This window comes from Grus americana, chromosome 2 (assembly GCF_028858705.1).
Source record: "Grus americana isolate bGruAme1 chromosome 2, bGruAme1.mat, whole genome shotgun sequence".
Lineage (NCBI taxonomy): Eukaryota > Metazoa > Chordata > Aves > Gruiformes > Gruidae > Grus > Grus americana.
In genome coordinates this window covers 104327295-104353998 of record NC_072853.1, presented here as the reverse complement: position 1 = coordinate 104353998, position 26704 = coordinate 104327295, and the positions used below count along the sequence as shown (strand labels likewise).

The window sequence follows — 26704 nt, the reverse complement described above, 5'->3', positions numbered from 1 at the left end:
TGACATCATGCTCAGTATAAAAGGGGGGCTAGTCGGGGAGGGGTGGTGCGGTTCTGGGTGGTTTGGGGTCCGGCTTCGGGACGGGTCTGAGGTGTACGGTTGTTGGGTGAGAAACTGCGTTTGTGTGTCACCAGTTTTGTGTATTCTGTTAAGTACTGTTGTTGATTGTTTCCCTCTCCCTTGCTGTCCCAGTAAACTGCCCTTATCCCAACCCTCGAGGGTTTGCCGTTGTTTTTCCGTTCTCCTCCCCAGCCCGCCGGGGGAGGGGTGAGTGAGCGGTCACGTGGTGCTTAGCTGCCGGCTGGGGCTAAACCACGACAAAAGGAAGTTTTGTTTCTTGTTCAATGTATTCCTCAAGGGCTACAGAAAGGCAGATTGATTCAGTCAGACAGTTTATGCACTCCACCAGCTCAAAGCATGCAGTCAGTTAAGGAGATAAAAATTGGAGAGGAAGTAACTAAAATGGTAGCTCTTGATGTAACAGCCAAGCTGAAAATGCTTGTGGATGCCAGTTGCTAAAGCCACTGATACTTCCTGAAGTATTGAGAGAGGGTAAAGAGTCTATAGTCCCAAATGCTGGAAGGTGGCATGAGTTAAAAAAGATCAGTCAGATTTCTGAAAGACTCAGTTTTTAGATTTCCACTGTTCTTAATATTCCAAAATAGAATAATTACTGTATTTTCCATCTGTGTAATCTGACAGGGTACTGTGGTGGGTTAACCCTGGCTGGGGGCCAGGTGCCCACCAGAGCCGCTCTCTCACTCCCCTCATTCACTAGACAGGGGAGAAAAGGCATAACAAAATGCTTGTGGGTCGAGATAAGGACAGGGAGAGATTACTCACTAATTATCGTCACGAGCAAAACAGACCAAACTTAGAGAGGGAATTCATCTAATTTATTACTAGGCAAAACAGAGTAGAGGAATGAGAAAATAAAATCAACTCTTAAAACACTTCCCCCCACCCCTCCCATCTTCCCGGGCTCAACTTCACTCCCGGCTTCAACCTTCCCCCCCTCAGTGGCACAGGGGGACGGGGAGTGGGGGTTACGGTCAGTTCATCTCACGGTGTTTCTGCCACTTCTTCATCCTCAGGGGGAGGACTCCTCTCATCGTTCCCCTGCTCCAGCATGGAGTCCCTCTCACAGGGTGCAGACCCTCAGGAGCAAACTGCTCCAGCGTGGGGTCCCCCACAGGGTCACAAGTCCTGCCAGCAAACCTGCCCTGGCGTGGGCTCCCCTCTTCACGGGTCCACCGGTCCGGCCTGGAACTTGCTCCAGCGTGGGCTTCCCACGGGCCGCAGCCTCCTTCAGGTGCCTCCACCTGCTCCGGCGTGGGGTCCTCCACGGGCTGCAGGTGGAATCGCTACACCCCCTCATCCTTCCTCCATGGGCTGCAGGGGGACAGCCTGCTTCACCATGGCCTTCACCACGGGCTGCAGGGGGATCTCTGCTCCGGCGCCTGGAGCTCCTCCTCCCCCTCCATCTGCACTGACCTTGGTGTCTGCAGAGTTTCTTACATCTTCTCACTCCTCTCTCCGGCTGCAAAAGCTCTCTCTCTCTAAGTGTTTTTCTTCTTCTTAAATATGTTATCACAGAGGCGCTGATTGGCTTGGCCTTGGCCAGCGGCGGGCCCGTCTTGGAGCCGGCTGGCATTGGCTCTGTCAGACACAGGGGGAGCTTCTAGCAGCTTCTCACAGAAGCCACCCCTGTAGCCCCCCCGCTACCAAAACCTTGCCACGCAAACCCAACACAGGTACATAGAAGTAATCAAGCATTTATCATGAGTATTTATACTACTACACTATTATGATAGCCAAGAAGTCTTTTTTTCATCAGTGTCATTTAGAAGGAACTTCTGGAGATAATCTGATGTTACCCCCTCTTCAAAGCAGGACTATCACCAGCACTAAGGCTATGGATTTGCCCAGGCAAGTCCTGAAAACCTCCAGGGAAAAGATTCCACAGCCTCTTTGAGCAAGCTGTGCCAGCACTGCTGCACCCTCTAACAAAGAAGTTCATCCTGAAGTCCAAACTGAACTTGCCACAGTGCAGCTTGGGGCTCTGTCCTAGTGTTGGCTGGGAGAGAGGTAATCTAGATTATGAGAGAGTGACATGCTGACAGAAGCTGTTAGGTTGGAGCAAATTGCCTTTTGGTGTCACTGGTTACTCTCTGCACTCTTTCTGTAAAGACAAATAGTACATCTGAAAGAAGGCCCCTAACCTAAAAGTTAATAAATAAACCTAATAAGCTAAATGATATGAATCTGGGCCTTTCTCTGCCTCTGCCTCCACTCCTGTTTATAAGATATAAATGCAGGTTTTGTGCTTTAACAATTAAAGCAAATATAATGGACCTCCATGCAGGTAGGTTTTTTCTTTCCTCTGCACTTCACCCCTTGTGAGCAGTGGAAAAGTATTTTGGATCCCACAGGTTTGCAATTTCACCCTGCCTAGTGTGGTGAAGGTGAGGTATGTTTCTCTTGCACTATGTGTACCTGACAGTGTAGCGCCATTTGGGGTCAGATGGGCACCAAGGCTTAAGTCACAATATCTGTCACTTCATAGCTGCAGTTTCAAAATGCTCTTACGAATGCCATTTCTATGCCAGTAACTCCGTTTTTAGGAACTTCTCCACCTACTGCCCTTCTACTGTCAACATCATGTTTCGTTCTGGTCTCCTTTTCTGTCTGATGAGTAAACCCTTCTCCTACTGTCTGTTTCTACAGAGCTTTGCCTTTTTTCCCAGTCCATTTTGAGCTTCATGATCTTCCACTGTTATTAATTGCTGTGCTAAAGACACAATAGGGAAACCAGGTATCTTCCAATGCCAAAATGGTTGGTTGTTGGTTTTATGGTTACACTATTTTCAGTAGTGAAGCAGTGAGTTAATTATATGCAAAAACTATAACTAAAAGAAGAAAAACTCTTAATATTGTCATCTGAAGTCTTGAAACAACCCATATATTGATTTACAGGATGATTTTTACAACATACTGATACTTCTCAACTGCTCCATGAAGCTAGGCAGCGGGAATCTCCAGCTATCTGCAAATTCTATAACAATTCCAACTATAACATACAATAACAAATGGTAAAAAATGTGAAGTATGGCACAGCTCATAACTCTAGAAGTATAAAAATACCATCCCCATTTATGGTGTTCGACTACTTTCTTTTTTGACATAAAATTTGGCTTCTTCAGCCTGGAGAAAAGGCGGCTCTGGGGAGACCTAATTGAGGCCTTCCAGTACCTAAAAGGGGCCTACAGGAAAGATGGGGAGGGATTGCTTATCAGGGAGTGTAGTGACAGGACAAGGGGTAATGGGTTTAAGCTAAAAGAGGGTAGATTTAGATTAGATGTTAGGAAGACATTCTTTCCTGTGAGGGTGGTGAGGTACTGGAACAGGTTGCCCAGAGAGGTTGTGGAGGCCACCTCCCTGGAAGTGTAGCCAAAAAGAAAGGCCTGTGACGAAGGCCTGCTTATATTATACATAATAAGAAAACGTAGCCAAGAAGAAAGGCCTGTAATGAAGGCCTACTTGTATTATAGGTGATAAGAAACTCTTCATTATTACTTTAGGTAGAAGGCTAACGATTCTTAGAATGAGCACCTGCTACACAGCATGAGAAAAAGGAGGAGCTACAAGACACTTCAAGGTCCTTATGTACATACTTTTCAGAAAGGGAGGACATTAATTGCCTCCAGCAGCATCCTTATCTTGCTGAGGCGTATAGCAAACAATTACCAACACCGAAATATTGAGAAACTAGGGGAAAGGTAATTTAGGCCAGGGTCCCCACGACCACCGACTCATAAGCCCCCTACCCAAATTATCCCACCTACTCAAAAGATAGAGGCGGAGAAAGGAACTGAGCATGCGTTCTAGTTTGCATACTAGGCGAAGAAATATGAACCAATTATTGTAACGGGGAGTGTACCATTTTGTAATCTTTGTAACATTTGTGTATAAATATGACAAGAGAACCAGCATTAGGTGTGCCTGATTACAGGAACTATCCTCCTGACACCCAGCGCTGCAATAAAGGAAATGCCTGCTTCTTAATGCTAAATTGGTGTTAAGGAGTTTTCTTTCATTCCCGAATTTCGGTGACAGAAGTGTTCAAGGCCAGATTGGATGAGACTTTGGGCAGCCTGGTCTAGTGGAGGGCGTCCCTGTCCGCAGCAGGGTGGTTGGAACTAGATGGTCTTTGAGGTCCCTTCCAACCCAAACCATTCTATGATTCTATCATTCTATGATTCTAATATTAAAGCTGCTTCTGTACCACACTTTCCAGTGCCCCAAGTCTAGGAAACATGCACACAAATGGGTTGAATTTTGGATGCTCCCCAATATCCAATGGCTTAGTAGCAATACATGTTTGAAACAAAATTATACTGGTGTAACCTAGTGCTCTGCTGGCTTAAAGGTACTTAAAATAGCATAGTGTTTACCTATTGATTTAAGGGAATAAGAGGACATTTTTATTCTGACACAACTGCAGCAGGGGGACATGAATATATCAGAGATAATTGAATGGGAACAAAACATGTGGCTGTAAATCTGTATTCTGCTCTTAACTGTAACTTTAGGTCCTGATAAATCCATTAAGAGTTGGGGATGAGTTGTGAGTACGGAATTTGGCTAGAACCTTCTTGTTTTGCTTTTCTGTAGTGGATAGATGCAAGCATCTACTCCAGTCTCACTGAAGTTCAGATATTTGCTGAGCCTTCTGACTTGTTTTACTCAAATGAAAATCCTGATTCTTCTTTACTGTCATTTGCTGACACCTTTTGCAAATATGTTTCATTTGCCTCAGGGCCTGTGCTAAAAAAGCAAGTGTTTTGAGCTCTGTGTGTAACTGTTTGGTATGTGACTTGGAAACTACGGCTAGACTGCAGCTCCACATACTGTATGGGGAGAATTGCCAAATCTTCCTTTGAGAATGGGAAGTGGGAAACTACAGTTCTATTCATTAGATTCGCTTCTGGGGTATGTCCTGCTATCCAAGTCTGATAAGCTGATTGCTGGCCACCTTAAATATTCTCCATCTGCTTTCTAGGTCACTTTTCCAGTGGCTCTTTGGAAGCAGGTTTAGTATCTGTGTACAGATCCTATATTCTCCTTCAAGCTTACTATTTTCCTTACCTTTTACTCTTGAGTAATGGCTTGTGCATTTTATTTGTAGTTCAGGTTCCTTTATGTGTATGTATGTGTGAATATAAAACATGACTCAATATTGGATTCACAAGCAAAAAATCATTAGCTATTTTTAGCCAGAAAAAATTATGTCTACTTTTCAAACTATTAGGAAGGGGCAAAATCTATCAGGCAAAGCATTTAAAAGTGCCTAAGGGAAATAGTTTCTGGAATAGGAGCTAGTTTTTCTGTTTCTAAACTTTCTAAAAATATGAAAGGGAAATTATTTCTGTATGGAGTACATCAGACTTTTTCCAGTTAATAAGTTCTCTTAGCAAGCAAGTGCCAAAGCTGAAGTACAGAGGAGATGATAGATTAGAATTTATTTCAACTGGACGATAACATCTTTGGCACAGGGAGAACATTTTACCATTTGTTTGCAAAGCCATTAGGACAATGGAAACCACTTTGCAACACATAGCCCTGGATGATACTGCATATGAATAATGAATAACAGAAGTACATTTCAGCTGAAGAACCTCTCTCTAGCTCTTCATCAGAACCAGCTTGCCAGGTTTCAGAGCAAAATGCAAGATTCATTTATTTTGCCTGATTTTAATCAGGTATTTTAAGCAAAGTTTTTCAGTTCACTTTGTAGTATTCAGATAGACTGTCATACCTTTTCTGTTACTATTCCATTTGGATTTATTCAGCCTGTATAGCTGTTAGAGTTAAAGTAACTGAGTAAGTGTAAAAATTGAAAGATACTTCATCAGTCCACACTGCACAAATATATGCATTATGAAGGACTTGAACACTTACAAATCATGGAACAAAGGTTAAAAGTAATTTTATAACCAATAACTTTGAAATTACTCTGTACAGTCATTCTTAATTGTTTTGTACACTTCTGCCTGGGGGAAGATCACTCTCTCCCTTGAGGGATTAGACTGTAGGAAAAGAGATGGCATTGTCAGTATGATTTTCCTCATATTAAGATATTTTACTCCTTTACTCAGTTTAATTTCATCCCATTATCTTCCCTGTAACAGAGGACTCTCCATGTAACCAGCTAATGGGCACCCATTCTGTTATAGTCTTGAAACCCCTAACCTCATGATGTCAGCAACACATTAGTATTTTAATGAGAAAAAGCTATAGTGAGAGCTGTGAGGTTAATTATCCAATTTCTCCTTCTCGATGGCCAATTATCATGCCTGAAGTGGCCAGCTAATACAAACACACACAGATTGGAACCATCCTTTAGCACATACTGGGGCAGGGGAGAGATGTAGGAGTGGTAAAGGTATTGGAGGCAGAAATAGTTCCTATGCACATGAGGAAGAACTTGAGGTATTCCCGGTTGCCAGGATGTACTGGGCTGAAATGAAAATAATGATGCAGGACACAGATCTTAGAAACCAAGTGTTACAAGTCCTGAAGCAAAAGATGTTTGTATTTACATGTGTACATCCTGTGGTTTTATATGCAACCAGGAAACTTCAGCGCATCCTATGACTGGAGTGTACAGGCTGCTGGTAACATGAAAGTCATCTCAGGGTGAAGTGCATCAGAATCTAGGGATGACTTGGTCCTTGACAGGTAGGCTGAGCTAGGAGCCAGCTCCATGTCTCTCATCGCTGCTTACCTTTAGGCAGACTGGGAGCTTGTTTTCAGGTTCTGTAAGTAAGTGTTAAAAAATTGATCTGGGGACTGACTTGTATCTGTTGTCCTTAATGTACTTATAAGAAGATGGGCTGGCTTTAGCTCCTGTCCCCTGTAGATGTCTGCAGTGTTAGACTACCATAAGTGGCATCAGTTCTCCCCATGTTATGTTGAAAATTCAGTCACCATTGAGCAAGCTAACTTTGCTTAATGCTGTATGGGGACATCATCTTAAGAAACTTGCCTGATGAAGAGATATCATCACAAGGAAGGGCATTGGGAATACTAGCACTGGGAGCCCTAGTGGATGGCAGGTTGTATAGGTACAAAGAAGTACCTCACCACCACAGATACCCTTCTAGACATGTTATTTACACCTGCTGTGGTAGAAGGGGGGAAAAGCAAAGTATGATACACAAATTCAGTCTGCTGTTAGTGAGGGTTTTTTTGTTTGCCTCATCTATACTGTTCTACCACAAGACCTCTGTTTTCCATGCTACTTTTTTATCTGATGGAGTTAATCTGAGAATCATGGTAGGCTGGTATGTGACGTAGATAAAGAAAGGAACTGCAAAACAGTGGTTCCAAATACATCCTCTCTTTCACCCAAGATCTGAAGATTTTCAGCAAAGAAGAATGTAGAGAGAGGCTAGGATGCATTTGATGAAGAAAGTTATTTAAAAATCTGACTTTCTTGGATCATGGAGATCCTTTTTCATGTCTGCTGAGAAAGCCAGTAGTTACTTAGTCATGAACTGGAGTTTATGAGTGATTATAGTTTTACATGATGTAGCTCCATTAAGATGTGCCTTAGCACTTTGTTTGCTTCTGCATAACATAAATATCCTCAAAAAGGTGAAAATATACACCAGTAAGAAGAATTGAGACTTTTAGCTAAAATGAGAAACTTAACATGTAAGGTTAGAGGATATTGCAAAGGGAGGAAAGGCTTTAGATTTGAAAGGACCTCTGTACAGATTCAAATCTGAATCACTCATTATGATTAAAAATGGTATATTTTTTTTTTTTGCTTCTTTTTACTTCTTAGAAGGAGAAAATTGGTAGAATTTCTGTTTCTGGTGTGCTACTAGAGTATGCCTTCCCAAGGTTCCGGTTAAAATTCGGTGTAGATGCTTAGCTGTTGTCATTGGTCCTTCATTGCCTGGAAGGAGTTGTCTCTCTGAGCGTGTTTGGCAGAGATACTTAATTCTGTGTGTTTGCCAAAGCAAAAATACTCTCATTTCAAAACTTAATTTCAATTGCTGAATAGTATTTGTTATGTACGCAGTGCAACTAAGGAGATAAATTAGAGAGTAATCTAACATCTGTTGTAGAAGCAGGTAACTGCAAGGGCTAAAGCAAATCCACTGTAATTTTTATCCTGTATTTTGCGAAATGTGTTTCATGCTGTTTGTAGAGAACTCTTGCTGTCTTCTTAGTTTGTGAGGATAAAGGATCTCAGTTTATTTGAGAAAACAAAAGGTAGCTCAATCTTCACTGAATCCCCTCTGCAAGCACATTCAGCACTTTTTTTTTTTGTAGGTTATGGACAGCTAAAATAAAATATATGTTGCAGGAACTACTTGTTACCACTCAATTTTACCAAATGTTTACATGCGCCTTTCTTTAGGACATGAGGAATCTCAGTTAGAGGACAAAGGATGACGTGTACTTAGCTAGATGTGTTTAAGCACTAATTGAACTGGGGCCTAAAGTATTAAAAGTATGTCACTGGTGGTATAACACTGCATTACAGGTTTTAAGGCCTTAAGCATTCAAATTAAATGAGCTGTGCACCTCAAGAATAAATAACATGTTTTTTCTCACACCCTTTACAGAACGAGGCTCAAAAGGACATCTTGACCTCACGGAGTTAATAGGAGTTCCTCTTCCTCCTTCTGTCTACTTTGTCACCGGCTATGGAGGGTTTCCAGCTTACAGCTTTGGTCCAGATGCTAACATTGGTCGATTAACAAGTGCTGTAATACCATTGCCTTTCTATAGAGATTTCGCTATTGTAGTTACAGTGAAACCAAACAGTGATCGTGGAGGAGTGCTATTTGCCGTAACAGATGCTTTCCAGAAAACTATTTACCTGGGAATGAGACTTTCACCGGTTGATGACAGCACCCAGAGAATAATTATGTACTACACAGAGCCTGGTTCCCATATTTCCCGAGAGGCTGCTTCATTTAAAGTGCCGGTGATGACTAACAGGTGGAATAGGTTTACAGTGACTGTTCAGGGAAATGATGTTGCTTTGTTCATGGACTGTGAAGAATATCAGAGAGTTCAGTTTCAAAGGTCAGCTCAAGCCTTGGTATTTGAATCTGGCTCTGGGATATTTGTTGGTAATGCAGGAGCCACAGGATTGGAAAAGTTCACAGTAAGTACCCTCTGATAAATTCACATGCCCCAGTATTTTATGCATGTACTCTCTACCCAAGAAAGTCTGCTTACAATGGTTATATCCCAAATGAGGTTACAAATTAAATACCTCGTATTTTCCATACCTGGCTGGGGTTCAGGCAGCAGAGATATATAAACTCTGTCTTAAAATACACATGTTCCTAGAACTTCAGAAGTTTATTAATGGTCCAGTAAGCTCAGTGCTCAGTTTAAATACTAGGAATTTCAAAATAAGTATATCACATAACTTTATATGGCCTTTTTATGAAGGGCAGATTTCATTTGCTTAACTTCTGAGAATAATACCTTAGTAGAAAGTCAATATTTTAAACTCTTATTAGCTAGGTATGTTTACTTCACATTCAACATCAAGAAGAGAATGATCTCATAAAAAATAAAGGTAGTTGGAAGATAAAGCTGTATTTCTACAGTTTATATATTACTTGAAGCTTATCAGGTGCTTTAGAAAAACAGAATGGACTGAAACCGCTACTACAAGGATTCCAAGTCTTCCTAGCCTGACTACAAGCATCCTTCCTACCGCATTCCCACTGGAATTCTTAGCCATTGAGCTTCCAAATAGAAATGTGAAAGCTGTCAATATGTGTGAGATTGACTCATTGTCAAACTGAAAGGGAAATGTCACACTTTTTTCTGTCTTCTTGTTGTACTTCCCTTGTACTTCAAAACTTGTACAGTATTTTGTGAGATTAATATCTCTTCCCCTAAATTAGTAAAGCAGCAGCACAAAACTGAGTGGATCCTTTGCTTTAGAGAAAAAAGACATTCTTTCCAAAGTTCAGGTGTACTGGCAGGTTGTGAACTCCATCTGGTAAGCAACAAAGATAATAAACTTTTATCATTTATCTGAGTAATCTAAGCACCTAGAACTACAGGAATATATTGATTAGCAGCAAATAAGAGGTGGAAGAGGATATATAGGAAAACTGCCTGCTGGCTCTGCCTTTCTTAGATGGGATGACTGCAGTATTGGGGATGTCCAATTAGTAAGTAGGAATGAGAAACATTCAAGGAAATGAGACCACTTTGGTACCCCACCTGGAAAACACATATGTGATGATCACTTGCTAAGATTATCACCAATAAATCTGTAAATATGGTGACAGGAATGCATGGGGAATTACCCTCTAAGGCATTTCCACTGAATTAGGCTGTTCTATATGCTATATTGAGTACGTAAATTTCAGCCAAATGTTCTGATTGCTTCAGTACTACTAATTGTGACATGTACTCACATCTTGTGTCTTTATTTCTTCATGTATCATACGTTACAATTGCTTTTGGATGGAAAAACTAAATGGTTGATTCCTCCTCAAGCTCTGTTTGTGTGACAAGAACTATTTACATCAATTGCCCAAAATAGAAACAATTCACAGCAGATTGTGCAAATGACTCTGATGTCAGTTGCTGGTTTGCTCTGGCTAATGGGAATTCATGTGTCTAAGGCTCTGGTTGCCAGATGCAAAAGGACATAACTACATCAGATTTTATGGAAACAAAAGGAAATTCTAGGCTTGGTGCTTATAAAGTAGAAACCAGACAACAACCAAATATAGCTGAATCAGTGATGATGCCAGATTCTGCAAACCAGCTTTAACAGAGAAGGCAGTAGCAGGCCAAAAACCCAGAGTGGGATAATACCTCATACCTACCATCCCTACCAGGGCAAACTTGGCCATGACTTTCCTGGATGAAGTAATTGGCTAGCAGCAACACTTGGGAAACATTAGGGCTCTCCATTTTGCTTCCTTCTCCATCCAGGGTCACAGATCAGTGCAAGAGGAGAAAAATGCGTTCTCCAAATGTGATTCGCTCGTACTTTGAAAACAAAGTATCATTTCCAAGAAACTGCTTACGTGTCCAGTTGTGCCTCCTTTCTTGTAAAATTTTTCAGTGAACCATTCAGTTAGTCTGACATCGTTCAATATCTGAGTTGCCCATTATTAAGTTTTGAAAGAAATAGGATGGTTCAGTTCACTGAGCTGTTATCCCAGATGGCCTGCAAACTCAGGAGGCACCAGTTGTGTTTCATGGTCTTTGAAGGTACAGAAATCAGAGCATCATTAAAGATAGAATCTCAGATTTTGTTCCCTTCTGAAATATTCTACAAGTCACCAGAAATATTGCTTCAAAAGTTCCTCCCTGCTTATAATTCCCCATTACTCCTAGGACAGAGAGAGAGGACAGCTTGCAGAAAGGAAAGAGTGAGCAGAAAGGAAAGAGTGAGCAGCATATACAAATGGTAGCTACTCCTCCTCTGGAGTTTGCATTTTTTGGTGACATTAAGTAACAGCAAAGCATACTACTTTTCTCACCTCAGCAGCTGTTGCAGTTTTCCTTAGCAAGACTCAGGCTTTCTATTCCCCTGAGTGAGCAGATCTGCTGTGTGTCAGTCATAGTACTCAGCAGAAAGAGCGCAGTGAAGATATTGTTGCATGGTGTGAATGTTCTAGTTCCTTGAAGAGAAGTCACTGGACTGAGAAGTATTCTGTGTCTGTCTAAAGATAAACACTAAATCTGCCAGCTTCTTCAGGCTCTCTTCTCCTCAGAAAACACAAAAGCAGACAAACAAAATATGCAGTCAGCAAAACAGGAAGAGGCAGGTCATGTGTGTTAGGTAAGATGGCTCTTGATTTGAATACCCATCTTTTTGTCCTATGTGTGCATCATGCCTGACTCTGGGAGTCCTCATAACAAGGAGACATTCCCCATGTGTTTCTTAAAACACTTTGAGTCTTTGCGATCTAAGAAACAAGACTTAAATGTTTAAATGAAATTGTTAATGCTCCTTCAGCATGTCAGACTGAAAAATATAATTTCTAACTCTGAAAAAAGAAACACTTGTTATCAGAAAATACATCTCCTTTCCACTTTGAAAAGTATTAAGCTGGTTTCTCCCTTACCTACTTCATCACTTACTATTATTTCCTACGTATCTTTTGTCTTCATTTTTAGGGGTTTTCACATGCCATTTTGGAGCTGCAATGCACTTAACTAGAAAACGCAGACAGTGTTTTACAGACTCTAAGACATAATCTAGGACTAGATCATCCAGCTGGGGCACTAGCAATACAGTGTAGCAATTATATTGTCATTGGGACATGATAGTCATTGTATTCTGGCAACTTCAATTTTTTCTACATTTTGCAAAAGGAAGATGTAAGAGCACATCTACGTTTTTAACTGGGTTTTTCATCATAAAATTTTATGCTTCTGATCATTTTCCAAGAAAATCAGAACAAAGTCTGGGATTTTTGTTGATTTGTTTAATTCCTACCCCTCCACCTGCACTTCACACATGCTACTTAAAATATTACTTCCTTGAACTGTTTTTGTTGTTTCATGTAGGGCTCAATTCAGCATCTGACAATCAAATCTGACCCAAGGGCTACTGAAGATCATTGTGAAGATGATGATCCTTATGTGAGTATTCTTGTAAGCACTTCTTTATCCTCAATGCCTCTGAGATTTCAAAGTCATTTGCCATTAGAGATTTTTTCATAAGACTAAATGTAGTATTTCTTCTTGGGAACATAGTATCATACTTAAAACTATCTGTGTGTGGGAATCTTTTTGGATTTGAGTACATAGCCCCTAAAACTAATTTTTAAAAAAAACATAATTTTCTTTTGTCTATAACACCTTTAGGAAAATGAACTATGACTTTTATTTTTGTGAAGGGTCATTTTCATGAAATGCTGTAAGTACTGAAATACCTTAACATCATAATAACACTGAAGCTTCACAAACTAAAAAAAAAAAGGGGGGGGTTTCTGCATTTAAATAGCCAGTTCCCTGACTTTTTTCCTTGACTTTTATGAACTTGCTATCATGATTGGGTTTTGCACAGGCTTCAGGGGACATCAGTGGCCATGGCAGCACTCAAGAACATGAAGGTATTTCTGAGACACAAGAAGTCCTTGCACCTTCTCATCTTCCCATAAGGGTAAATTTATTTGATTTATTTGCTTTACATTTCTGGTTTAATATTACTTTTTTAGATAGCAAGATCTGGATTTTGTCACTAGTTTTTCATATGTGGCAACTTCCAAAGGCACCTGTGAGAACAACATATACCCATCCATAAGAATGACTGCACTATGCCAGATCAAAAATCTGGTATATCTGACAACATTCAGCAACCAGTACTTTGGGAAAAGTATCACAACAGATCAGGAACATAAGTGTGACACCGGGAATACTCTTTTTACTCTGCAACAATTTCCATCTCAGGAAATGCTTGAGCCAGGACCATGTCTGTTTATGTTTAGTGGATCTCAGTAGAGTTTTTTGGCCTTGAATTTTGTGCTTTGTTTTTTTTTAACCCATGGGAATTTTACCATGCTCGGCTTCCTGCTGCAGAGTTCCTTAGCTTATTTAATGGCATGTTTTGTGAAGGACTTTCACCTTTTGCTTGCCCTTCTGAACTGCAGCTCTCATTTGGTGGTTACTCTACTGGAAGGCAGAGTGATCAGTTGTTCCTTACTCACCACAACATTTGTGATTATAGAGATTCCTATCACATTTTGTCCCCCCTCCTTTTTTGTGCCAGGCTGAAATGTTCCAGTTCCAATGGAGCTTTCCATGCAGCTTATATCAAGCATTCTTCTCTTATCCAAGTTCTCATTGATTCCTTTAGAGAAAACCAGTAGGTTTGTGAAAAATGACTTTACAGAAACCACGCTCACATTTCCCTGATATAGCACATACTTCAGCTCTTTCATTGTTGAATCCTTCAGAACTCGTGGGTGAATATTGTTTGTTTGTGAAGATTTGTCACCATTCACTTAGCGTGTTTCCTACCCTTTTCTTACAAAGACTTCAGTTCTAGACATATCCTCTGCTGAGTTTCCCAAGAATATTCTTTTGCAGGAATTTTAACTCTTCCATGGTCAACTTGAATGCAAAAAGCTTATTTTTTCTGCTATGGTTTAAAATTCTCTAAACATTCTTTTTACAACTTAACTGTGTATTGACCTGGCTTCCTACTCCTGATGTGTTTGAAAAGAAATGTATTTTTAATTTTTATGCCTTTTACATATAGCTCATCAAACTCTTTTTGGCCTGCCTTGTGCTTTTCACAGAATCACAGACTTGATGGGTTTGAAAGGGACCTCTGAAGATTGTTCTGTCCAACTTCCGTCTCAAAACAGAGTCAAGTACAGCAGGTTGCTCAGTGACCAGGTTGCTCAGTGCCATTGGGTTTTGGATTTCCGCAAGGCTGGAGACTCCACTGCCTCTTTGTTCCAGTGTAGTAGAACCAAAATTTCTTGTATTTTAATTTGTGTCTGTTGTCTCTTTCCCCTTCACTGGCTACCACTGAGAAGTCTGGCTCTGTCTTCCTTGGTCCCTCCTATCAGGATTTTGTACACATTGATAAGCTTGCTCTGAGCCCTCTCTTCCTGAGGCAGTCCTCGCTCTCTTATCTTCCTCTCATAGGTCGAAAGCCCTAGTTCCTTAATGATCCATGTGGTCCTTTGATGGACTTGGTCCAATATGTCCACGTACTGGTGAGCCCAGGCCTAGACATAGTACTCAGTCAAGATGGGGGTCTCATCATTGCTTAATAGAGAAGGATCACCTCCTTCAGTCTGCTGCTGATATTCCTCCTAATGCAGACCAGGATGCTGCTGGCTGCCTCTGCCAGAAGGGCACATTGCTGGGTGGTCTTCCACTTATCTACCAGCATCCTTTGCTGCAAAGCTGCTTTCCCGCCAGTTGGCCCCCAGCCAGTATTGCTGCATGGGGTAATTCTTCCTCAGTTGCAGGACTTGCATTTTACTCTCCTGAACTTCAGGTGATTCTTGTCTGCTTATTTCTGCAGGCAGGTGGGGTTCTTCTGAATGGCAGCAAAATCACCTGGTGCCTTGATGACTCCTCTCCATTTTGCATCACACCACAAAATTTAACCCACGAAGTTTTAGTAGGCTTTCACTTTTTCTCATTTGGATACAACTGCAGCTAATTCAGGAAAGATGTCTAACTTTAATCTATCCAGAAAAAATTCAATTCTTTTAGCTATTGCTTTAATAATCTTCACAATTACTACACTGTTCAAAATTACACACAGCAATAGTAGAATTTTTGGCTTTTATTCTTCCTTCTGCAAGATGTTGTGGTTTAACTCCAGCCAGCAACTAAACACCACATGGCTGCTCACTCACTCTCCCCGGTGGGATGGAGGAGAGAATCGGAAGGGTAAAAGTGAGAAAACTCATGGGTTGAGGTAAAGACAGTTTAATAGGTAAAGCAAAAGCCGCACATGCAAGCAAAGCAAACCAAGGAATTAATTCACCACTTCCCATCAGCAAGCAGGTGTTCAGCCATCTCCAGGAAAGCAGGGCTTCACCACACGTAACAGTTACTTGGGGAGACAAACGCCATCACTCCAAATGTCCCCCCTTTCTTCGTCTTCCCCCAGCTTTATATGCTGAGCTTGATGTCATATGGTATGGAATATCCCTTTGATCAGTTGGAATCAGCTGTCCCGGTTGTGTCCCCTCCCAAATTCTTGTGCACCCCAAGCTTACTTGCTGGTGGGGTGGTGTGAGAAGCAGCAAAGACCTTGGCTCTGTGTAAGCACTGTTCAGCAGTAACAAAAACATCCCTGTGTCATCAACACTTTTTTCAGCACAAATCCAAAACGTAGTACAGTACTAGCTACTATGAAAAAAATTAACTCTATCCCAGCCAAAACCAGCACACAAAAATGTGGTTTCTCAACATAATCTCAGCATATTACTCACTGTTGCAGAGTACAAAAGGTAGAAAATTTCAATTTTAATGAGCAAGTGTTATCGTTACATTGCTAAAACGTTAATAACACATCTGTGTTTTACATGAACAGGGACCTAAAAGTGTAATAGCTATTGTTCATCACTATATACAAGTCCCAGGCAGTAAAAATGTGGTATTTTCCTTTGATTTTCCAAACATATGAGATCAGTCTTGGGTACCAAAATATTATTTCAGAATCTGACAATGTCAAGGTAATACAGCAATGTCATGTCTTTTTTAGAACGCCTAGAAGTTGCCTACAGTTAACTTGAATTCCATAATTAAGCTAGAATCAATACCTAGAAGGAAAAATGTCACAGAAAAGGTATTAGAGAATATATTTTTTTACTTGGTAATGATGAAGTTGTGGTTGTCATAAATGAAGAGGCAAAGTATACCTTTTCCTGATGTGCCTCTCAAAGGCGTACTTCCTCATCAATGATCATATAATAGAAAATTTCCATTCAGCTGTAATATTTTCACTTTATTTTAATTTCTCCACAAATTAGTCTGTTTTGATGTTATTTTAATTTTCTTGTTAAAACATTCTTAAGATTGTCTGGGAAACTGAACCATACTTAAAGTGCACAAATAATTTTCTCTGAAGTGCTACACCACCATGTTAATAAAGCAAATACATATATATGGCAGATTATCACCCTCAGAAAACAAGAAAGAAATAAGCCTCTTCATAGCTCTATTTTGTTCTACAGACACATTTTTGGTGGTGGATTGTCAGTTTCTTGGACTGTGTAAAAACAATCTTCATTGTGTCTGTGTGCAGTCCCGGTTACTACTACGGTGACTATTTGAATGAGCCGATCACAGAATGGATGATGATACATAGGTTTCTGAGCCAGCCAATCACAAGCCTGAAAAGCCAGTAAATGACTATTTTCTTCAAAATGCAAGAACTTAATGTGAAAGTATTTCCTTGGATCACACACATATTTTTTTGTAAAATGCCTGGGGACTTCAGAAGGCCATATCAGGATGTCAATAAATACTTAGTCTCCTTTAGCAAAATGTTTAATGCTATTGCCAAATTAGAAATGTCTATATGCAAGTGACTCATGAGGTTTGTGCGCCTTCCAGAGTGAGTGCCCGTGGAGTTTTAATGGGTTTATTCTTTAGAAACATTAAACAAGAAGCAGAGAAACAAAAGACAATTTAACAATCAATACAGTCACTGACAGATGTTTCTGAGAAAGTTTTTATCTTCTACTCTGAAAAATAACTGAACAAACTCTCCAAATCAGCAGTTCGAAGTAAATCACTATGCTGAGCTGTGATGAAACAAGTCAAAGGTCATACTTGAAAATGCAATCTCTGAATAAAGACACTTAGCAATGTTGATGGTGCATATTCTAATTTGTATTTTTCTGCTAAGTAGTTCAGTACTGTGCAGTAGGAATGGATAGCATTCTTTGGACTATTTTAAAATATTTCCATTTAATGGGCTTTATGAATGAACAAAAAAGGTGTGTTTAACATTTGTAAAAGCGGTATCTCTTCATAAAGAATTTTTCTGTGAATTCCTTGCTAATTGATTATGCAGCCAAAAATTGTCCTTGGCATGTCTTATCTATAGGGTTCTTCAGAAAAATATAGCTTGAACTACTCTGTATGTCAGAAAGGAAAAATAAATAACAATTTTCATTGCTGGTTCATGAGTGTTCAAGCTATTGCAGTACCAATTTTGTGTGATTTTTTTCCAGGAAAAATACTATCATTTTGTTTCATTAACCTTACATCTTTATGAACTAACAAACATAAAAATATGATCTAAGATCATAGAATTTTTCAGATCGGAAGGAAGGTCATCTAGTCCAACCTCCTGCTCCAAACAGGGTCATCAGTCAGGTGAGATCACACTTTTTCAGAGCTTTTTCCAATCTGGTCTTGGAAACATCTGAGGATGTAGACTGCAACAACCTCACTGTACAGTCTGTTCCAATGCAGGTCTATCTTCATTGGTGAAAATGTTTCTCCTTATATCCAATCAGAACCTTTCTGGTTTCAACTTAATGCCCATTGTCACTTATCCTACAGCCAAGCACCACTGTGAAAAAAGCACTGTGAAAGCTCCATATTATTGATGAACCCTGTGTAGTTATTGGTAGGCTGCCACTAGGTCTCCCATAGGCCTTCTCTTTTCCAGTCTGAAGATCAGTTCCTTCAGCCTTTCCTCGCAGGACAAGTGCTCCAGCCCTTGTCTGTCTTGTAAGCTATCTGCTGAGGTCACTCTAGTTTATTAATACATGTCTTGTAATGGGGGACAAAACCAGGCACAGTATTCAAGATGTTGTCTAACAAATGCTGAATAAATGGGGATAATCACTTCCCTAGACCTACTAGCATGTAGCCAGAGTTCCTGTTAACATAACATAATTTGCTGCCAGGGCATGTTGCTGGTTCATATTCAGCTTGCTGTCAACCAAGATCCCCAGGTCCTTCTCTGCAGAGCTGCTTCCCAATTTGTCTGTCCCCATCCTGTGACATTGCAAGGGATTCTTCCTTCCCAGGTGCAGGACTTCCCAGGATGGCAGTCCTGCACTTGAACGTACTAATTGACGCACCTCTGACTCCCACTTTGGCATTATCTGCAAACTTTATGAGCAAGCACTCTGCTGCCTCCTCAGGTCGTTGGTAAAAATGTTAAAACAGAACAGATCTCAGGATGGACCCATGAGTATATCCCGTTAAACACTATGCTCTGAGTTCAGTCATCCAACTAATTTTTTACCCATCTTGTTGCTTTCCCATCCAGACTGTAATGTCCTACCTTGGATACAAGAATATCACGGGAGACAGTGTAGAAACCTTGCTAAAATCAAGGTGGATGACATCCACTGCTTTCTCCTCATCCACAAATCCAGTCATTTTATCATACAAGGCAATCAGGTTGGTCAGGCATGATTTACACTTGGCAAATCCATGCTGACAGTTCCTAGTTACCTTCTTCTCCTTCATGTGCCTAGAAACATGTTCCAAGAGGACTTGCTGCATTGTTTTCCCAGAGATCAAACTGAGGCTGGCCATTGTGTAATGATGCGGAGTGTTCTTTTGGCTTTAGAGTAAATGTAATAATCTGAGAGTAAATGTTCCAAATTAGTTTTGCCATTTTAAAACTAATTTTTTATTATCCACACACTGATGACAAGAAGTATAAAAAGTTCTAAATTCTTTTTATGGGGTGTGTTGGGTTTGCATGGGATTGCATATTAGTATTTGGTATTCTGTATTTGTCCTTGTTTCTTCATTCAGAGTTAAATATAAAATCCACTAACAGATTTTACCTTTCAATAACCTAGTCCCTCATTGTTTAATCTGCGGTCTTTACAGAAGTGACACACACACTTTTATACATATTGATAGAGACAAGCATGGAACTAGATTTGCCTCAATAGCGACAGACAACAAAAGTCGCAAGTTGTAGCTGGGGAGGTTCAAGCTGGATTTCCGGAAAACTCTCTTCAATGTCATAGTAGTGCAGCACTGGAACAGGTCACCCAAAGAGGATATAAGCTCTCTGTCCTTAGAATTTTTCAAGATTCGGTTAGAGAAAGTCGTGGCTGAGCTGATCTACTTACAGAGTGGTCTACTTACATGACCTTGAGAGGTTCCTCTCAACTAAAATTTCTTCCATACGCTCATGCAGCCTGCGTGAATCTTGACTCAGTGACATGGCTTGGGAGCTATGTCTTTTCAAGTCCCCTGTGGCTGGACCTATAGTGGCCAGAATACCAAAGAAAATGTATTGTTAGCACAAGAGAATGAAGTCCATCATGGAAAAAGTTACAGTGAAGTTGCTTTTTCCCAAGGGAGTGATTCCTAAGTCACGTTTACACAGGTTTTATCTTGCCATTGTGCCTATGGTGGCGGAGGTTACATTCAAGAAATTCCATTCTTAAATTCTGAACATCATCTTGAACACAAAAGGCAGAGATCAGAGACCAGAGTGCCTGTGAAGACCTGCTCAGCTCTTATAGAGGCCCAGAATGAAGGCCTAACAGACTGGACAATGCGGTACCTACCATGTACCTTGAAAATCATGTGTACTGCCTAAGCATTTAGTTCTTAGGCCACATAGTTGTCTCCCAGAAAATGTGGAAGCCATTGCATTCCCAGTTAAGGAATACTAAAACAAATGTTGATAGAAGGCATACATAAGAAAAAACAGCATGTAACAGGATGTAGATTAAACTATGGAATATTTCTTTCTACTGTCACCTCAAAGGAAGTAATTAAGATCCCATTGCTTGCTGCACCCACGTCTGACCTCTCTCCTGTTTCTGAGGGCTTTCTATAAATTCTGGACCTTTCCTGAGGGAAAGGCTGTCCTCTCTATAGTGTCCTCCTATTCATCAAGAGCTGCAGATGGGAAAGCAAAGGGACTTAGTGCTTTTCAGAACTTCCTTGACTTCTGAGCAGCTGTACCTATACAAATACTGGTCTGTGTATATCTATATATAAATACACTAATATAGCTCTGTAAGGAAGACTGCTGCGGGCAGTTCACATGCAGTGTCACACTGCTTTATTTTCTATGGGACAGGAGAAGATACTAAAATGCCCACCTGTAATGCCCTAATCCATTTTCCCATTGCTTTTGTGCACTGGGAGTATGTGTGGGCAAGTAGATGATATCCACTCTACCATTCTTTTACTAGACACATCCTTTCAACTCCATTGGCTGATGTCGATCCCTAACCTCTGCGCATGGTTATTAGACACTACTTCGTCTTCGTGTCTAAACTGACTGGGATTATTCCAAGATATTTTGTTGGGGGTTTTTTCCAATCATTTAACTAAATTACAAATGTACTTTTTTATTATCCTAATTCTTATGATTCTATCAGGCAGGTAATCACTATTATCTATCAAGTTTACATACTTATGAGTGTAGTTTGAGGTTTTGGGTTGTTTTTCTACTATCATCAAGTAATTATCTCTATTTTTCCCATTGTTTTTTAGTGCAGAGTTAGATTTGGGGTATTTGCTAATACTGTTTGGGAGGGTTTTTTCCATTTTATAGATTTTTTTAAATTCTTTCTCAAAATGAAGCATTTCAGTCTTTGTCCTACTGTTGCTTTATGTATCTTCCCAGTGAGAAATAAACATCAGGAATGCTTTACAGACTGTACAATTGAGCACATTCTGAATTATTTTCTACTATTCATCTGAAGTATTGGTTATTCTGCATCAGAAGAGGGAGGTCACTGGACAGTGCATTTAAAGGGAAAAGTTGGTCCTTTTTTCTCAAAGTAGCCAAGATCCCGTCTTATTAAGGATTTTAAAACATAAAGCCCTGTAATGCATGACTAGCTTAACACTGTAGGTTTACTATGGTTCAGAAAAACAGACTGCATAAAAAGGTTTATTGGTCTCTAAAGATTAATCAAAATATTCCTACACAGAATGTCAAGAACAAGGTATATAGTTATAAGAGAAATAAGAGCAGGGAAACATACATTTTTTTATTTCTCAAGTGGAGTAAACAAAACTGAAATCAAAGGAAAATACTTTTGTCCGCTATAGTGGAGATCAGATCTGGTCCACTGTGGAAAAGATTTACTTTCCCCTTCAAATGGAGCCCTAAAGCCTATTTTCAATATGTTTCTTAATAACAAGAAGTATCTTGGAGCTTTTCCTCAATTATAAAGATAAAAAACAGTGGAGTAAAAATCGTGCCAGTGATGTTACATCTCTTCCTTTTGCTGACAACTCAGGATCTATTTCAGCAAGGCCTATTATGCCATTTTGCACATCTTACCCTGGTTCAAGACCAGGATGCTTGGCCCATTAAGTCTGCTCCAGGTTACCATGGCAACATAATTGCTTTTAAATTTTATTTAAATTACAAATGCAGATAGCAATTCTCCAGGTGTCTAATTTCAGCAGGGAGTAGGCTCTCACATTCCTGCATGCAGCTGATACCAGGTTATTGAAATGGCCACCTCTTGCCCACCCACAGCCAGCTCTAGACTTTTAGACTTGCAGTGATAACTTTACATGCCTTGTGTTTTTCTCCCTCTCTATGGGTTTGTCAAGTGTCCATCACTTGGGTTGGAGGAATGGAGTTCAAAGGTACTGCGCTAGTTTTTCTCAAGAGCTTGACCAAATTAGTGTGACATCTCTCAATAACCAGAAACTAGATGTGCATTGTAAAGAGGAAAAATTAAATAGAAGGTGAAATAAATTAAAAACTTGTAAATGAAAGAGAATGTATTATTGACCATTAATAAATTTTGGGTTTTATGATAGTAATGACAGTTAATGTTTCTAAGGGCAGCATAAGATTAAGGACAGATACTGGCAAGATATTAAGTGAGAAAGATCTGGATTTCTGCTTTGCTTCATAAATGTGGTAGTTCTGATTACTATGCTTTGAGGAAGGTAATCTACTGATTCTTGCTTTAAAATATGTGATAAGCCTTTTCTCTAAACAGTTCTTTGGGATTTTATGTTGTTTTTAGCCAGAAGATACGTTGGCTGAGCCAGTGGAAGCCCCCCCAACTATATTGTCTTATTTGGAAGAAAATGATTTCTCTGGAAATCACAGATCAGAAGAAACCTCTGAAGCAGCTAAACTTAAAGAACAAGGCACTGCCTTTTTTTTTTTTTTTTGCTTTTTCCTTTTCCCTTTTTCCTTTTTTTTTCTTTTTTTTCCTTTTTTTTTCCTTTTCTTTTTTTTTTTTTTTGTGGGGTGAGGGGTGTAATTTACATTCTGTAGGTCTGACTCTGTCATTTTCCTGTGTATGAAAAACCACTGTCATATTTTGGGTGCTGCCAGGAATGGAAAATCCTATGGTTTTGGCCATCCTGTATGTTAGAAAAGAATTGGCACATCAAACATTTGGTCTTTGAAATTGCAGTCTGTTAAACTGCATTTTGTTAATAGCAGCAAAGGTAAGTGGTAGCAACTACAGCCACTGTTCAACACATCTTTCATTTTTCACTCCATATAGGCACTTATCTCAGTTGTTGTTAAACATGCAGAGAATAGATTTACCCTTTTATAGTGTGGAAGTTTCAGTCACAGAACTATGGTTTATATTTCAAAATGAAAAAAAACCCAAACCTGGATGAAATGAAGAAGCTGACCTGAGGAGATGCTGCTGTGATACTCTACAACACTCCAGTAAAGAGCAAGTATTAGGCAAAGGGAATGAAAGGAGAAAAATCCTCTTCATTCTGACCAGGTCAGCGAGAAGCATGGCACTTCTTGAGATGTACCTCTGAAAGTAGTGCTACTCTCTAAAGCCATGTGGCAACTTTAAAAGGAATTTGAGTATTTAATTTGATGACCTTCTGTTTTAGTGAAGCACAGCCTTTCATGTAAAACTGAATACTACCACTGAATAAACAACTGTATACCTACTTATGTTCCTTGCAAAGGATGTAAATCTGCCTAGTGCACCAATGGGGTGTGTTGGATGCGAGTATAGGCAGCAAAGTAATAAGAGCAGGGCATCATGCACTGAGGAATCCAGTCTTCCACTCGTGAAACAATTTCAGTGCACTCCTAGAAAGTAAAAAGTAAAGCTAGTTATCTTAACAAGTCCAAGGACAATGTTCCTATTTAAATTCCATACATACTTCAGATAGTAGCTGTTGTACATACCTCTCATTTTTTATATTGTATAGATGAAAAATAGGCAACCATTAGACTAGAGCTTGAAGCAAAGATGATGATGCAATATAGTCTTAGTCATTAAAATAAACATTTGTTTAATAATTTTATTCTCACTTTTCTCTTTTCTTTCCTTTTAAAATTTTCAGTTATAAAATTACTAATACTAATCTTTGGAATGTATTTTGGTCATTACCTAAATAATTTATTTTTTCATACAACTTGCAGCATCTGTGCTCTGATAAATATCTCTGGGCAGGTTTTATTTTGCTCTATCACTCATTAATAAGTAATTATTTTATTTAGATTCAGCTGTCATGGAAACTGGACAAGGCAACAGTGAGTCTACCACTGTCACACAGAAAATTTTAAGAGAAGAAGATGGCTCTGGCGCTAGTGTTTTGCCAGGAACAAGCAGAGAGGAGGTCTGTACAATGAGTTTATCATATGCCTTATCTTTTTGTTCCAAGAGCAGGAAAACATGAATTTTAGGTGCTGTTCTGAGCTGGTGCCTTTATCTATTCCATCTTAGCAGCATGCCAAAACAGAAGTTACTTTTTAAATTCTTGGATGTCCTCTCATGACATCAGACAAAAGCACTAACACTATGCAGCAGTTTGGATCTATAACCATTGAGATGGGCTTGAGATTTTTGACTAACAAAATGAATTTGTGCTTACGGTTTTGCATTTTTTTCATTTTGCTTTTAAGAAAGTGAGGAACAAAGAAAATAACCAACATAAATCCTCACCACAATTTTTATTCCCTGAAAGCAGGTATCTTGGTCCTACAGTAACTGCCTTGCAGGTGAAAGTCCTGCTTCCTTCTCAGAAGTGTGACATATAAACAGATTTAAAATTACACCCTTTGAGTGCTCACCAAGTGCTTCTGTGTGAAGTACCAAGTGCAAAGAAACACTTCATTATCACAGTGCTTTATTGTCAGGTGATTCAAACAGAAGACTAACACTAAACCACACTAAAATCTGGAGAAATATATGTCTAAAATGTATATCACTAGTTTTCCTTAATTGCCCACAGACTAATCTGAAAATTTATAGTTTATGCAAATTATCCTTTTATAAACCCACTCTTACTTGAATTACCATCCAAGATGTTGATCCTATATGCCGTATCTTGATAAGGAATGACTGTGTGGATTGCACTGGAAAAATGTCTGCAACTCCTAGTTATTGCTTTAAGAAAGCAGTGTATGGTGCCTCCTCACAGCTGCATACTTTAACACCCAGAGATAAAAAAATCCATGAAAAAGGTAATCAGCAGCTTTCCTGGCATTCACAATAAAAAGATGCTTTGACTAGTAAAGTATTAAGACTGAACAACCTTTCCACCCCTAGATTGCCTTATAAAGGATCAAAGTTGAGGCAAGACAGTAAAGTTGTTTGGGGGTCCTTGTATTACTCATGTCTGTGTCAAAGCAGTTACACAAATAAATGCTGTTTACAGCCATGCCTAGCTTCTCTCTAGGCTGCCAGCACATTTTTTAGAAGTACTCTAGAAGAGGCGGTATTTGGACATCTTTCACCTGACAGAGATGCCTTCTGAAAATCTTGGTCAGGCTGTCTTGTTGTAAGCATCAAAGCAGGAATACCTTTCAGGGTCCCTCCTGATGGAAAAAGAGATTCTAGAAAGTGTGTGTGCCACCATCAAGTGAGTTGTACACTACTGAACAGAGGAAACTCTGAACAAAGATGATCTGTAATTTAATTGGCAATCCAATTCTGCCAGGACCAGAAATAACTACAAATTACATGCAAAGCATTGAGACTAGTCACATTTTCAAAATCACTTTTTGTCAAATCCCTTATAAAAGTAGATACTCCTCTTGGGTAGACTCCTGTGGGCTTGGCTCCTAGACAAGGAAGTTGCGAGAAAATGCAAAGCTATGGCCTGTCTCTACTTTGAGGTTCACACAGTGCTAAGAAAAATGGTAGCCCTTTTAACTGGGCTACTGGAGAGTACTCCAGCCTACGTGACTGCAGGCACTAGAAACCCCAAAGGAGGTGGCTATGCCATATGTAGCAAAGTCACCCTCTCTGGTGAGATACTGAGCTTTGAAAGATACTGTGCCTATTGCATTTGTAAGGTAATGTGCAACCTGAATTTTGTGTGATTCTGCAAATTAAAATTACATATGCCCCTCATTTAGAATCCTGTGAGTTGGAGGGCTCCAGCTACTCAAATACTTTTGCCCTACTTGTTAACATATTTCAAAGTAAATAGCAGTATATTTTTTGTTAATTAACATTCCTGATCCAACAGCCACCAATTTTTCTAAGCAGAAAATAAATAATGACCTTTCCTTCCTCTTGCCTTTGTGACTGCTATGCCAAAAGTCCATTCTTTGTATTGCTTGAAACTGTAGTCGATTATGACTGCTTGTATTTGCCAGAAAACATACAGCATCAGGAATGACAGAACTTGTATACTGAAGTTCTACATTGTGTGTTTTATTCAAGTATTTAAGTTTGCTCCTTACAGGGTCTTCTAGCATTTCTGTGTTTATTGTGGTAAATTATAACAAAAGGTGAAACATTAGATGAAGGATCATCCATTGGAGTTGACATATAGGAGATCTTATTTGTTGGAGGTCTTCCAAATATGATTCCTCTAACATTTTCATGCCTACATTCACATTTTTTAAAAGCAGCTATTTTGTCAGGATGAACTATTGTTCCTACTATCTCTTTTTTTTTTCCCCTCCAGTTTTGGGCTATTTTTCTTAAATAAAAATCCAGTCTTGATTTAAGTAGTGTGACACAAAAAGCTTAAGTCTACTGTGACTAGTAGTTTTGCTTCTTACTCGTCTTTACAAGTTTTTTCTTGAATTATTCCAATTTCCACACCCTTTTCACTACATAGATATCCAAAATGGTTATACAATATACTAATTAACAATCTTTTAGAAAATAATAATAAAAAATTGTAACTGCATTGAATAGAACAGAATAGACTATTTCAGTTGGAAGGGACCTACAACAATCATCTAGTCCAACTGCCTGACCAATTCAGTTGGTCAGTCCATCAAGTTAAAGCA

At 39.6% G+C, this 26704-nt stretch overlaps 1 protein-coding gene across 7 annotated transcripts in view; it reads left to right on the top strand.

Moving 5' to 3' along the window:
* The window catches only part of LOC129203530 (collagen alpha-1(XV) chain-like), a 159491-nt gene that overhangs the window by 40264 nt on the left and 92523 nt on the right, over positions 1 to 26704 (top strand). For all 7 annotated transcript variants that reach the window (XM_054818144.1, XM_054818145.1, XM_054818142.1 and 4 more), the window contains exons 3-7: positions 8643 to 9190; positions 12583 to 12657; positions 13085 to 13180; positions 22491 to 22617; positions 23954 to 24072. In XM_054818144.1, the coding sequence (XP_054674119.1) occupies positions 8643 to 9190; positions 12583 to 12657; positions 13085 to 13180; positions 22491 to 22617; positions 23954 to 24072 (965 nt within the window). The remainder of the gene's footprint in view (positions 1 to 8642; positions 9191 to 12582; positions 12658 to 13084; positions 13181 to 22490; positions 22618 to 23953; positions 24073 to 26704) is intronic.